Source organism: Heterocephalus glaber, unplaced genomic scaffold (genome assembly GCF_053883595.1).
Source record: "Heterocephalus glaber isolate CG9 unplaced genomic scaffold, H.glaber_assembly_v1.0 deba00000347, whole genome shotgun sequence".
Classification (NCBI taxonomy): domain Eukaryota; kingdom Metazoa; phylum Chordata; class Mammalia; order Rodentia; family Bathyergidae; genus Heterocephalus; species Heterocephalus glaber.
This window is the reverse complement of record NW_028258143.1, coordinates 54,467,651-54,483,009: the sequence shown is the minus strand read 5'-3', so window position 1 is coordinate 54,483,009 and position 15,359 is coordinate 54,467,651. Positions and strand designations below refer to the sequence as shown.

Sequence of the window (15,359 nt, the reverse complement as noted above, 5' to 3'; positions counted from 1 at the left end):
ATTTAACATATTAAATAGGCACAAATAAATTTTCAAGTCATCAGAGCAGCAGTGCATTTTACTATTTCACTAGTTAATGATTTAATAGTAGAAAGTTACTAATTGTTGCACATGTACCTCCACTGACACTATAGACTAAATATAGTATGACTCTATACCTCCTTTGTAAACCAGCTTATAATGTATAATGTTTTACTCAAGAAATAATTTTCAATGAGAGGAACACGAATAAAATGGAAGAGTACCAATACTATGTGAATCTTTCATTAAATTATCATTTACTCAATTCAGTGCCGTCCACCTGTGAAATACATAACAGTTACTTACACATATTAAAAAAGATTTAATATCACAAGACTTTAATTAAACTTTGTGCTAATTTCTCTGTTTCTCTCAAGAGGTATATCACCAAAATATTTTAAATTGTAAAAGTGTGTTTGAAATTTATAATTTGTCTTATTAAGTGTGTTAAATAAAATTAAAATTTGGAATAATGTCATTGGTTACTGGTGAGAAAAAATTATTTACACTACTACCACTAAATTGGTGCTTCTAAAACCTTTCTTACAAAAACCTTCAGCTTCCTGGGAAATAGTATGTCATTCTAAAATGAGACTGTATCATTGCTGCCCTAGGCAAAAATTTAACAAAGGATGCTGACATTAACCGGTTATATTTGATCAGTAATAATTTAGTTTACCAATTCACAGTTTAGCGATTTAGTAAGACCCTGTCTTGATTTAAAACAAAAAAGGGGCTGGGGGTAGCTCACTACAGAGAACTTGGTTTCAGTCTCCAGTTCTCTTTCATATATCTGTCCCCTGTCTGCTCAGGATCAAACCTAGGGCCATGTACATAGCAGACAAGCACTGAACCACTGAGCTGCGCCTCTTGCCCCAGAGCATACCCCCAGCTCCAGTTGCTCTTTGATTTGAATATTTGTGGTCACAATAATCTAATCAGGATACTAGTTGAATAAAATTCCTAGGAGAAAACTTTTCAAGTTCTTTTTATTTATTTTGCCAACATTGCAATTTTAAAATCTGCCGCCTACACCAAAATGAATTCATTCACAAATGTTTGATGAAAAGCAACATTGTAAAATTCTTTGGAGTGTAAAGTGACTCTTCCTTTAAGATACTTTTAATGTGGGGTATAAGACATACACATTTAAAATTTTTAAAGTATAAAAAGCAATAAAATAATGTTGGTAAGCTCTGCAGGTATGTTCATTCTCCAAGGGCTTCATTTCTCCAAGGGCTTCATTACTCCACAGCTTGTCAAAACACCACTTCTTATTCCCCCAAATTTGGCAAGGATTCTTATAAAATAATGGGAAAATAGCACTTGAGAAAGGAAGAGCTGGTTGTGATCCCAGTGCCTGTAGATGATGCGCAGTCAGTGCTGAATAGTCAGTGGATGAATAGGGAAGGCATAGAAGTACTGTTGGGTCTGTTTCCTTCAGTGAGAACACAGACAGGTTCTGTAGAAAGGTAATAAAATTATAAAGTGAATTCTCTATTGGTGTGTGAAACAATCTAAAGACTGTATGACAAAATACAAAGTAAATTAAAACTTAATTCACTTTAATGAACTGTGGTTGAGTGGATTTTTTGTTGTTTTGGTTTGGTTTTTCAGTACTTGGCATTGAACTCAGGACCTTCACACTGAGCTTTATCCCTGGCCCTTATTTTATGTTCACACTGAGCTATATCCCCAGCCCCTTTTTAAAATTAAGACAAGGTCTCACTAAGTTGCCCAGGTTGAGCTCAGATTTGCAATCCTGCTTCAGTTTCTTGGAGTGCTGTGGGATTTTAGTTATGTGTCACCACACCCAGCCATGGATGGTTCTTTTATTTATTTATTTGTTTGTTTATTTATTTATTTATTTATTTATTATCATTGTTTTTCTCCTGTTACTGATTTGTAAGGTTCAATTCTTATATTGTAAGAATTTCGTTCTTTCAGTTAGTATTTATTAAGTACTTTATGCTAAATTTGGAGGACAGCAGTAGAAGGGCTGTCTACTTACAGGGACAGACATGAAAATATCAGTATAATATTGTGCTAGGTTCTCTTACCAAAGTGTTGTGCATAGTATAATGGACACAAGTGGGGTTTTAACCTCTTAAGTGTGTTAAAATTAAAATTTGGAATGTCATTGGTTTCTGGTGAGAAAAAATTATTTACACTACTACCACTAAATTGGTGCTTCTAAAACCTTTCTTACAAAAACCTTCAGCTTCCTGGGAAATAGTATGTCATTCTAAAATGAGACTGTATCATTGCTGCCCTAGGCAAAAATTTAACAATGGATGCTGACATTAACCGGTTATGTTCTCACCAGTTTTTAAACATACAGAATAAGAATAAATGGGAAAAATATTTCATTGTTTTAAGATTAGCCTAAAACTAATACTACTAGTTGTTTGGAAGGACATAGAGAATTGGTTAAGAGAAGGAGATCACAAGAGAAGGGATCCATTTTGATGGTTTGGGCAAACCAAGTTCAAGTATACATAATTTAAACATCCCTCTTTGTAAAGTTATAGACTAAAGAATTAGTTTAAATCAGATAACTTAACATTTTTAAATTATTACTCTGAACAAGGAAGTAGGCAAAATGCTCTGAAATAAGAAAAAGTAGATGCTTCCTTTTTTCAATTATAAATAAGGAACATCTTCAAAAAGGCTAGTTTCCAGACACACATATTTAAATATTGCGTTTATTATTTTGTAATAATAAATGTCCCCTGTGGCATGCAAAACTTAGCCAAGTTAAGTGTAGGAAAAAATGTGATAGCTTTGGGGCCAGGGATTTAGCTCAGTGGTTCCGGTGCCTGCCTCGCAAGCCCAAGGTCCAGAGTTCGATCCCCGGTACCAAAAAAAAAAAATATATGATAGCTTTAAAAATATTTTTGCTTAATTTTAAAATAAGAACTGTGATTTTAAAAATCACTGTCTAAGATAAATGTTTTATTTTAAAATGAATTTATTTATTGTATTGGTTGCTATTTCTTTGCTGGATTATAGCAAAAGCATTCTTTTTTATGTGGTAACTTAAAGCTTGATTTATTCTTTAATTTGTCCAGGAGTAATATTTTTTTAAAGAAAATTTTCATTTAAAAAGTGGTAAGTAACCATAGTTCTAGGTAAATATAGTGCTTTCTTCAAACGTCATTGTACCGTGGAGTATATCCTTGTACTCCAGTAGGACAAAAAAGTTAATAGTGATCTGTTTTTAGTATCCAAATAAAATTTATATAAAGTTTCTTTGTCGTGGATCTAGTTTTTAAATGCTGTTAAATAAGTTATGTAATTTTGTGATATATTTTTATCATTTCTTGGGTAACGAAGGTTTTCTAAGATTATTTGAAACCTAGTATGCTTATCTATACTAACAGATTTCTTTTATAGTTTACAAATTGCTATTTCACTGTTAATGGTGGTTTTACATGTTGTGGAAATGAATTTCCTTATCATTTTACTTACTTGATCAAATTGAAAATCTTAACTATATTTTAAAACTTTTTGCCACAGCGTTTTACCAACGAGGATCATTTGGCTGTCCATAAACATAAACATGAGATGACACTGAAATTTGGTCCAGCACGTAATGACAGTGTCATTGTGGCTGGTTAGTATATGCTTTTATTAATAGCTTATATACATATTTCACCTGGAATGTGCACAGTTTTTGTGTATTCTCTGTAAATATTATAGTCTGGTGATATTCCAATGACTTCATTTACAGTAAATGTTGGCAACATGTATTTTACCCATTACATTTCCATGTTTCGTTTTGATCATTCATTTCACTTTATTGTATGGTTTTCAAATATAGATTTCATTGTCAATTTTATGAAAGTTAATTAGAACCCTGGGAACATTCATAACCATCTACAAAGTTTACATTTAACTGATAATTGAACTAATGTAGTATTTAGTCCATGTTTCTTTTAGTTGCCTATACCTGGTTGACAGGGCTGTGTGAAGATAGAAAATGATCAAGCTCCTCTTGTTAGAGCAATTACCAGACTTGTTCATTAGAATTTTGTTATACTGTATATATTATTTTTTCTCAGAGTACACATTTTTATTAGTAAAATACTCACTATAAAGGACACCTAAATTCAGTCAGTGCTTTTTTGTGTGTTAACCCTATGGCCATACAGTATCATCTAAACAGATGACTGTTTTTCGTATTTGAAAAGAGAAAGCTGATTCATATATTGATTATTGTTCCTTGCTGTATTAGCTCCTTGTTCTGATATTTAAATGTATACTAAATATATACACACACATATCTGTGTATATGTATACAGACATATTATGTATAATGTAAGTACATTTGTATATTTTCTACATAAGCATTGTGATAAAGTTTTATATCAAGTTTTATATAAATTTTAGGCCTTTTTACTAAAATCACAGGTTTCTATATCATAACAATTCAGATAAATTCTAGATTATTTTCTCTTACGAAGCTTAACTTACACTAGTTTCAGTTCTGGAACCATACCTAAATACTGTATTATTAATATTTATAGATTATTATTCTATAGAGATCAAATTGTCATATACAGTGCTTCAGATAGATGATAAGACAGTATTGGATGATTCTTCCGGTATCAAAATTTTTGTAATAAAGAAATTGGAGGTAGCCAGAAGTTGGTAATTTATTAAAAGCAATTCATGTAGGAGAACTTTGAACATATCTTCAATTCTGTAAGTAAAAGGAAGCAGAGAAGAGTGAGGTACACAGTTCTTTGGAATATTGTGCATACTAAATTTAGAGCTAGAACCAAGAAAAGAAAGGGAAAAGGGGGCAAACAAGCAAAATAACAGCAAACTGGAAAAGTTCAGTCTCCTAGGCTTGAAAGTTTTTGTTTCCCTGAAACTTACTGCCTTACAGAATTCTGTTTTAAAAAAAAAAAATTTTTTTTTTTTTAGACAGGGTTTCTCTGGTAGTTCAGGCTGGCTGTGAGCTCCCTGTGTAGCTCACGCTGTTCTCACATTTGCAGTGATCCTCCTGCTTCAGCCTTCTAAGTGCTGGGATTTCAGGCATGTGCCACCACACCCAGCTTCTGTGTGAATTTTTAACTTACAAAGTGTTTTTAAAAGGCCCGGGGATTTAGCTCAGTGGTTTTGCCGCCTGCTGCGCAAGTGCAAGGACCGGAGTTCAATCCCCCGTACCAAAAAAAAAAAAAAAGTGTTTTTAAGTTAGTTTCAATTTGAATATAATACAAAATAGAACACATTCAAACATAGTACTTGAACATTTTTTACTAACATGTTGATAATTTAATATTACTATATAAATAAAATGCATGATGTGTATGGTATATATTTGATGATCAATAGCCATATTCAATCTGCATGTTAAACTGTTGTACCTATATTCTTAAGTCTTGATGGTTCCAATAATTGACAAAATGATTTATACCATATACGTTTTATTACTTTTCCCTTCTAGTGTAAGTTAAGAACCCCAAATAAACTTACATAAATCCTTTGAGTGTGAATAGAAGAGTCAAATTTATATTTGACCTGCTAATTTAGGCATGAGGAACTTATGGTGATACATGAACATGAGACCCTTACTATATGATTTTGGAGGTCTTTTAGATGGTAGGAGTTGGTGTATATTACAGATTAATAGATAAAATCATACAATGGAGGGCCGGGGATTTAGCTCAGTGGTGCTGCCACTTCCCTCACAAACTCAAGGACCCGAGTTTGATCCCCGGTACCAAAAAAAAAAAAAATCATACAATGGAATCCCCATAGTAATTCTGATATTACTAATACCGTCTGAGACTGGCCTACATTATGTAATGTGTATGACAAGAGGGTGATTTTTGTGTTAAGTATATTTATATATAGTAAAAATATTAGGGGTCTGGGTACACATGTGAGGGACAAAGATAAAATAGTAATACCCACTGTGGGAACACAGTAGTTAACAAATAGGAGTTTTAATTTCACAAAATATTTTGATTATTTTACCTTCAGCCAGGAATTGTCCTAATAGAGTGCTTTTATTTATTTTGTACTAAATTCCTAATCTAACTTATAAAACTGATGCTCTAAAATACATAAAATGTAGATTAAATTTGAATATACTTCCCAAGAGCCTTGAAAATAATAATAATAGGGCCAGGGATGTAGCTCAGTGAGTGGCCTGCCTGGCAAGTGTAAGGTCCTGAGTTCAATTCCTGATACCAGAAAAAAAAAAGAAAATAATAAAAATAAATGGACAAAATTTATAAATTTTCTGGTTTTCATTCAACATGGACCTCAACTGGCATTTGCTCTGTAGGCAATGTGTGAACACTCAGTACATATTTTAATATACATAACATGAAGGTATATTCAAGTATAGTTGCAATATTTCCAATTGTAAGAAAGTAGAGTTGACTTTTCCTCTGCTGTTTAGATATTAAGCTAGAACATTCTTTCACCATGTGATTCTTAACATTTCCTTCTATCAGTCTGATTAGATGCATAAAAATAAAACATTAGATAATAGTAAGGAAGGTTTTGTTTTGTTTTTTGGTCTCTTGTTTTAACTTTCTTTTCTATGTAGTATTTTAATCTACCTGCTAAAGATTCTGTTTTATCTTAAGCTTGCTTTTATGGTAAATTATGAACAATTTAAAGGGCTAGGTAGAACAGACATACATGCTCTTATTACAGTTTTCCCCAAATTGCATGTATTCAAACAACCATAATGTTTAATAAATGTAAAGTTTAAAAAATTCTTATCAGTGTGTTAGATATTGATAATAGTTTATCTCTTGAGTACAGTATGTTTATGCCACTCAGAGGAGTGGATTGAGGAACAAAAATGACTTCTTTTGTACTTTTTATCATCCATAAAGTTGGAGGAAATATCTTTCAGTGCATCAAAAACTTAACCAAATTCTGTTTGCTTTAAAGGAAGAGGTCTTTCCAAAGAGACTTAACAACTGACTGAACCAATTCTGCTAATTTGTTAATTAAGTAACTATACTTTAGAGCCTTTACATGATATTTAAATCTATGTGGTTACTTCTTGATGTTTATTTCAGATCAGACCCCAACACCAACAAGATTCTTGAAAAACTGTGAAGAAGTGGGTTTGTTTAATGAGTTGGCAAGTCCATTTGAGAATGAATTCAAGAAGGCTTCAGAAGATGACATTAAAAAAGTATGTTATTAACCAATGAAATTAAAAAATACTGATGGAAAAGCAGTGATAGTTTGCATTTCTCACTTTCTTCTTTTAGACATACTGACAGGCTGCTTTTGAACTTCTAACCTTTTCTTTATTGTTTATATTAGATGCCTCTAGACTTGTCCCCTCTTGCAACACCCATCATAAGAAGCAAAATTGAGGAACCTTCTGTGGTAGAAACAACTCACCAGGATAGCCCTTTACCTCATCCAGAGTCTACTACCAGTGATGAAAAGGTTAGAAATACGTTTTCATGAAATACAAAGGGGGGAAATTGGTACCTCAAGTAAAATTTATTTAATCTTCAAAAAATATTAATATATTAAATTTTACATAATTCAGTGTCAGTTTATAATAGTTTTGTATGTAAAAAATTGTGAATTCTCAAATGTTTCAGGAGAACATCCCACCCTTATAAATAAATATATTTGAAAATTATAAGGAAGAACAGTCATTTTAGAAGAACCTGTTATTTAAAAACAAATGTATAAATTTATAAATTTAGCTTAATTTTTAGCTACTTTTATATAGTGACAGCTTAATGAAGAAACTACAACTAACAAATTGATCAATGGTTATTTAGATTGTTAAAGGTTAAAGAACTAGTCATACCTAGGTACTAACAACTAAAATTATGATGGTGATAACATCAGATAGTCAGGTAACCTGAGGTCATCTGGGCTGTTATGCATTTGTAGCATTATTACTAGTACTTCCCGATCACACTTTCATTCATAATCACATAGAATGAACTCATGTTTATTTGGGAGCTCCATGTGGGACACATTGAAGAGACAGAGACAATGGCAGTATTCTGTTTTAGATTATGTTATTCTAAAACCGTACCATATTAATGGACTTCAGCCATGGGAGGGGGCCTAGAAATAAGGAAATGCAGTAATGTATCCCTTAATGACAGAGATATATTCTGAAAAATGCATTAGTAGACTATTTCATCATTGTACAAACATCATAATGTACTTAACAGAAACCTGTGGAACAGCTTACTACGCACTTTTACTATCTGAGATAACCTAATTCTCCTAGGCTATAAGCCTGTACAAATGTTACTGTACTAAATATTGTTGGCAGTTGTTACACATGGGTAAGAATTTATATATCTAAACAGAAAAAGTATAGTAAAAACACAGTGTAAAAGACATAAAAACATGTAAGTGCATTTGTATGAGGCACTAACCATGAATGGAGCCTACAGAATCAGAAGTTGCTCTGGGTGAGTGTTAAATTAATGTAAAGGATTAGGATATGACTGTATACTACTCCAGACTATATATATATGGTTAGGCTATGCTACGTTTTTATTAAAGTCTTTAATAATAAATTAATCATAGCTTACTGGAACTTTGTAATTTATAAGCTTTTTAACTTTTTTAACTTTTTGACTTGTGATAATATTTAACTTAAAAGACAAACACAATGTATAGGTGTTCAAACATGTTTTCTTTTTTATGTCCTTATTCTGTAAGCTCTTCTTCTATTAAAAATTTTTTCTTAGGGCCAGGGATTTAGCTCAGTGGTTCTGCCGCTTGCCTCGAAACCGCAAGGTCCCAAGTTCGATCCCTGGTACCAAAAAAAAATTTTTTTTCTTTTTAAACTTTTGTTAAAAAGTAAGACACAGGCACACACAGTAGCCTAGACAGACACAGAATCACAATCGTTTATATCAGTCTTCCACCTCCACATCTTGTCCACTTGGAGGGTGTTCAGGACAGTGTAGAACTGCATCTCTCATGATGACAGGCCTTCTTTTGGAATCTCTCCTGAAGTACCTACCTGAGGCTTTTTCTGAGGAGATGAGGCTTTCTTCAGAAATATGCTCATGGTGATTTGCTTGGTTTCTTTTTTGTCATACATTTTTCATAAGTAGATGATGTACCTTGAACATTCATCTCTATTAGTGAACACCTTTGGTGTCAGAGTCCATGTTTTCAAACTCTCTAAGGAGCTTACTGAAGTCTGCAAAACCTGCTAACCTCCTCACTGTGAATTTTCCTAAGGTTCTTCTTTTTCTTCTGCAGTTTTCTTATCCCCTGCCTCTTGTTGAAGTTTGTGTTCACTAATTAATAGAATTTTTGTTTCATTATTATTTTACAGTATCACCATTATGTTATGCAGTGGTATAGGAGTTCAGATAAAGTAACATTTTCAAGAATAAATGCTTTGATTTTAGTGATGGTTTGGGATTTTTTTTCTTTTGTAGATTACAAAAGTACATTCTCATTATGAAAATTTTAAGAATACAGAGAAATGCAAAGAAGAAAACCAAAATCACCTATTAGCCCATCATTGAATAAGAATTAGTAATATTTTAAAACATCTTTCTAGCTATGCGTGTGTATGTGTGTATATATATATATTCATACTGTAAATGCATAGATGTGTAGGATAGATATAAAGAAAGATCCTAGCTAACTTTTACATTGTGCTTGAAACACTCATCATTAATAAACATTAGAGATTTCCTTGTCATTAGAGACTTCCCCAAATCATAATTTTTAATGGTTTTACTGTATTTTATGATTATCCTTACATAATTAATTGCTCTGGGTTTTTTTTGTTTGTTTTGTTTTTGAACATAAATTTGTTTCCACATTATTACAGTTGCTAGAAATGCTGTTAAATCTTTTAGAGAATTTTTTCTGCAGAGCATTCCAGTCTCTTCACACTTAACAATTCTCACTGTTCATGGCTGCTTTATCATCTATGTTAGTTTTCCTGTCACTGCGACAAAATACCTAACATCTGAAATTTTAAGGAGAAGTTTGTTTTGGCTCAGTTTCAATGGGTTTAGTGCATGCTCAGCCTGCACCAGCATAGAAACAGTGTTGTTGAAGGGCCTGGCAGAGGAAAGCCATTCACATCATGGCAGCCAGGAAGCAAAGAGTAGGGAAGGAGCTGGGATGGACCTGCCCCCTCCAACCTCTGAACACTGGACTTGGAGGGATATTTTAGATCCAAACCATAGCATTCTGCCACAGCCCCCCAAAAGGCTCATGTCCTTTTTTTTGTTCAGTGTCACCCACCACCTTAGGCCAAGTCACATAATCTTTCAGTTTTTCTCCCCAACTCCCTTTGTTTTCCCTTTGTTTGCAGTGCTGGGGAATCAAACCCAGGGCTACAAGCATGCACTCTTTCAGCTGCACACCTAGCCCCCCTTATTTTTCTTGTAAGAGCGTCTCAGTGTTTCCCAGTTTGGCCTTCTGAGTAACTTAGGGACTGCAGACACATGTCATCATGCCTAGCTAATATTTCTTTCTTACTGGACTATTTGCTTCTATCTCTAATCTGTTTTTCATAGTTTTGAGGGGCTCTTAAAAATACATTAAATCATGTTCCCTGCTTAAAATCAGTCAATGTTTACTATTTTATTTAAGATAATTCACTGGGCCGGCAATTTAGCTCAGTGGTTCCGGCACCTGCCTCACAAGCACAAGGTCCTGAGTTCGATCCCCAGTACCAAAAAAAAAAAATGTGGGGGAGTCTGATTTCATTAATCTTTGAGGGCATGTTATTAGTTCTCAAACTTGCTGAATAAAGTTACAGTGGTACTAGTGGTTTATCCTTCTGATGTGGCATCATAAGACTTCAACAGTAAGTGATGGTGTAAAGACTATTGCAAAGAACACATTATTCTGTACCCAGTTTTTACACCAACTAGTTAAGGGGTTCTGGAGCCAGATGTGGTGGCATATACCCATAATTCCAGCACTCTGAGAGGCTGAAGCAGGAGCATCGCAGGTTTGAGCCCAGCTTAGGAAATTTAGCAAAATTCTCAGCCTGTCTGAAAATAAAAAGGGGTGGGGATGTAGCTCAGGGCAAAGGCCCTAGATTCAGTCCCTGGCCCTGCAAATCTATCTGTCACTGAATTTGTATTAATTATGACTTGGTCTCTTTAGAATAGTTTACTGTCTACTATACAGAGAGTAAGACTATGCAAGCCCTTGTAAATTGATAAGAAAACACTGGTGGCCAGTTCACTCAATTGGTTAAGGCATGGTGCTAATAAATTGATAGGAGTGCAATTTGTATTTTTTAAAACCAGACTTTTAAAAATTTAAGTATTAAACATTTTAATTGAAACTTTATAACTGCATCTAAAAATGTTCTTTTAATTAATTTTAGATATTTAGTGTGTTAAGTATTATCCTATGGATACTTTTAGAGGTGTGTTACATTCTGTTTACCAAGGTATATGAATTGATTTACATTTTTGAATACCACTCTTTCTTTATCTCATTATTAAATAGGAGGTACCATTGGCACAAACTGCACAGCCCACATCAGCCATTGTTCGTCCAGCGTCACTGCAGGTTCCCAATGTGCTGCTCACGAGTTCTGACTCAAGTGTAATTATTCAGCAGGCACTACCTTCACCAACCTCAAGTACTGTAATCACCCAGGCACCATCGTCCAATAGACCAATTGTGTAAGTAATTCAGGACAATCGCTGACTCTGAATTGTTAGATCTCATTAGGATTTTTCCTGAGACATTGAATTATTTAAATTGTGACCTTAGTTGTGTATATCTGTGTGTCATCTACATACTTTGATGTTTTTGAAAACTTCATTGGCCTTTTGAAAATATATATATCTAATAGATTGGGAAATAAATATCTAAAACTTAGTTAAAAACACATCACCATAGAATATGAATTTAAGATGGTCTCTTATTTTCAAGGTATTTCACACAAAACATAAATAAAATTCATCATGGTTACTACTCTCTTTGTAATTCTTACAATTTTATAAGTTAGAGATTGTCCCAAGTAAATGCAAAATTTTTCCCATTTTTTATACTGTTACATAGATTATACATTTAAGATGCACTTAAAATTTTGCATTTGCTTTCTGTGTCTAAGATGAAATTTAAAATAATTAAAATTTGCTTTGCAGGTTAAAAAATGTGTTTTCAAGTGATATGATGGAGTAAAACTACTGTTATATTTTCAATAAATAATATGAATGAATCTTTTCAGATTTCCCCCTTTTTTCCCCCTAGCCCTGTCCCAGGCCCATTTCCCCTCCTGTTACATCTTCCTAATGGACAGACCATGCCTGTTGCAATTCCTGCATCCATTACAAGTTCCAACGTGCATGTACCAGCTGCAGTCCCAGTGAGTGAGAAGTTCAGTCTGTTCAGATCTTTGTAGCAAAACTGTTCTTGGTAAAGTAATACGAAAATACCGTTGAAGCTGCTTGATTGGCATAAGAACATGAATTTAACAAAATCCTTAATAGTGACTTGTACTGTTTATTCACTGATATATATAGTAATAGAATATACTATTCAAAGCCAACCCAGTTAGATAGAAAACATTCTTCCTCCATCTGTTTTCCTTATTTTTTTATACTTTTATTCCTTATTCATCTCATTTCACTTTGACTAGGATTGTATATTCAAATATTTCAGATTTTTAACTTTTAAAACATTTATACTAGAATGCTGTCAAGTAATTCTGTGGTATGCATATTTTTAAAAAATTTTGTTTCTAAAGATAACATTCTATGAAACTTTGCAGTCAGACTAAGTTTATGGAATTCCTTTGATGGCCCAGGCATAGTAAAAATAAAATATATAACATTCCTAAATAAATAAATAAATTTATTCCATAAATAAACATTCCAAAGCAGTAGTCTCCCATTGTCTAACAAGATCTAAAAAGATAATTTTATTTATTTATTTATTTATTTTTTGGTACCGGAGATCAAACTCGGGACCTTACTCTTGCAAGGCAGGCACTGGAACCACTGAGCTAAATCCCAAGCCTCCAAAAAAAGAATTTTTTTGAGGCCCATGTTAAGTATATAAATTTTGGAAAATATAGACAAAATAGTTACATAACTACTTCTGATATTTAATGATTTAGTGAACGTTTAAAAACCGTTGTTTGGAATGACATGTTAGAAATAATGAGGTTTTTTTTTAATCCACCTATTGTGTAGAACAGTTTTATCCCAACTTCTCAAATGTGTCTTCAACATTTCAAGTTTTCATTCTGAGAATCACAGTTTGAGACATCTAGGAAGGTTTTCCAGAGTACATCATTTTAACTTTCACCTAAATTTTTTATGATGTACCTTTTGAATCTCTTATTATTTTCTGGGAAATCTTAACCTAAGCCTTAGATACTCATGTACATAATAGAAAGTTTTTTCTTTTAACACATAGGTACATATTACTTCTCCATACAATATAATCATTTGCTATATAGCTTTTTATACTATTTTTAAAAGCTTACTTACAGTAGCATTCTAAAACTTTTTTTTTTTTTTTTTTTTGGTACCAGGGATCGAACTTGGGTCCTTGTGCTTGCAGGGCAGGTGGCGGAACCACTGAGCTAAATCCCTGGCCGTAAAACTTTTGATGCAGTTATTAAGTACTGTTTTTAAAAAAAGGCTTAATGTTTTAATTCTTCTAAGTGTTAAATACCAGCATTGAAAAAAAATCAGCATTGATTGAGATAATTTCAAGATAATGTATCTTATTAAGTCACAGCTCTATTGTTCAAAATATATTATTTGGGCTGGGGATTTAGCTCAGTGGTTCCGCCGCCTGCCTTGCAAGCGCAAGGACCCGAGTTTGATCCCCAGTACCAAAGAAAACCAAAATATATTATTTGGGAAATTTTGTAGACTCAAGATCTGCTTTCTCTTTTCTGAGCATATTTTTGAGGGGAAATATTTTTACCTTGTGTTTGAGATTATATGGTTATCTTACTAAATGTACTTGTAATGAAAGCAACTTGAAATGAATGAAAAGATAGACTATTACACAGTAACAGTTACAGGTAGAATCCAAAGCGATAATTTCTCTTCCAGATTATTACTTGAGAAATTGTTAGAGGTCACCAGCTTAATCATTATGTGGTATGTTAATATATCAAAGAACTCATATTTTAGAAAAATTACGTATTTTAGAAAAGTGAAGATTTTTTTAAACATTTTGTATGTTATTTCACAAGTTTTGACATTCTTTCCTTTCAAATGCAAAATGAAAGGGTGACATCTCTGTGAGAAGGTTTACTTCAATAACTTTGAATATTATGAGTGCAAGAAAGAGCCATTAATAAATTGTGAAAATTGAAGATTCAGGAAACAGGTGTCTCAGAAAGGTTGACAACTTTTGAAGAGTAAATTAGGGTATCAGACTAATAAGGGTTTGATGTAGAGATACGATCAGCTAGGGAAAAATTTATAATTTTCTCATTATGAAGTTTCAGATTATTATAATAGCTGTTGTACAAATCAAAGTACAAATATTATTTTGAAAATATTTCATGGAAATTACTTTTCAATATCTTTTGCATAGCTTGTTCGACCAGTCACCATGGTGCCTAGTGTTCCAGGAATCCCAGGTCCTTCTTCCCCTCAACCAGTACAGTCAGAAGCAAAAATGGTAAGTAAGATTTATTGTGTACATTTCTTGAGCTTGTTCTGAATTAGTTTTTTCCATTAAAGCCTGCTTCAAATGCACAATTTAGATCACATTTCATAAAAATTGCAGATTGTATTACACTATAAAGAACCAAAAAGTTTGGAAAAGGACAGCTTCCATTAGCGTAATGACCAGTTTAAAATAAATTTCAAATGCACTAATGGCATGACTGGTTTAAAAGTACTGTACTATACTTTAAAAGTACTTTTAAATACGTAAATGGACACATTGGGATTAAAGTTCTAGTTCTTGCTTGTGATTTAACCTTGTTTGCTATGTTTTAAACAAACTCTCCTCCTGGTGGAGACTGGGAGTATTACAGCTGAAAGGTGTAATCTGAAGGCAGTGCCTGTTTTAAAATAGGATAAAAAGAATCCTGAAATACAAGTTGACAGACATTATACATGGTACATAAAAGGGAACTCATATTTGTCTATTCTCCAGACATTAAGAAATTATATTGTTTGAAGGGTTGAGTTATAGATTAGGAATCAGGAGGCGTGTTTTTGAATTTTAATCCTAACTCTGCTCCTCAGTATACTTCAACAACTTCAACTTTTCTGAGATTTAGTTCCTTTGTCTGTAAAATAAAAGGATTAGGCTTTGATTTCTGGAGTCACTCTTAGCCCCAAACCCATAAACTTTCTAACTTTGTAAACTTCCTAACTTTCTTAACTTTTTAA

At 32.9% G+C, this 15,359-nt stretch overlaps 1 protein-coding gene across 1 annotated transcript in view; it reads left to right on the top strand.

Annotated features, from left to right (window-relative positions):
• The window catches only part of Atf2 (activating transcription factor 2), a 90,746-nt gene that overhangs the window by 42,099 nt on the left and 33,288 nt on the right, over positions 1–15,359 (top strand). The window contains 6 exon segments of the mRNA XM_004857710.3: positions 3,541–3,637; positions 7,074–7,192; positions 7,327–7,455; positions 11,488–11,666; positions 12,241–12,355; positions 14,551–14,637. Coding sequence (XP_004857767.2) covers positions 3,541–3,637; positions 7,074–7,192; positions 7,327–7,455; positions 11,488–11,666; positions 12,241–12,355; positions 14,551–14,637 — 726 coding nt within the window.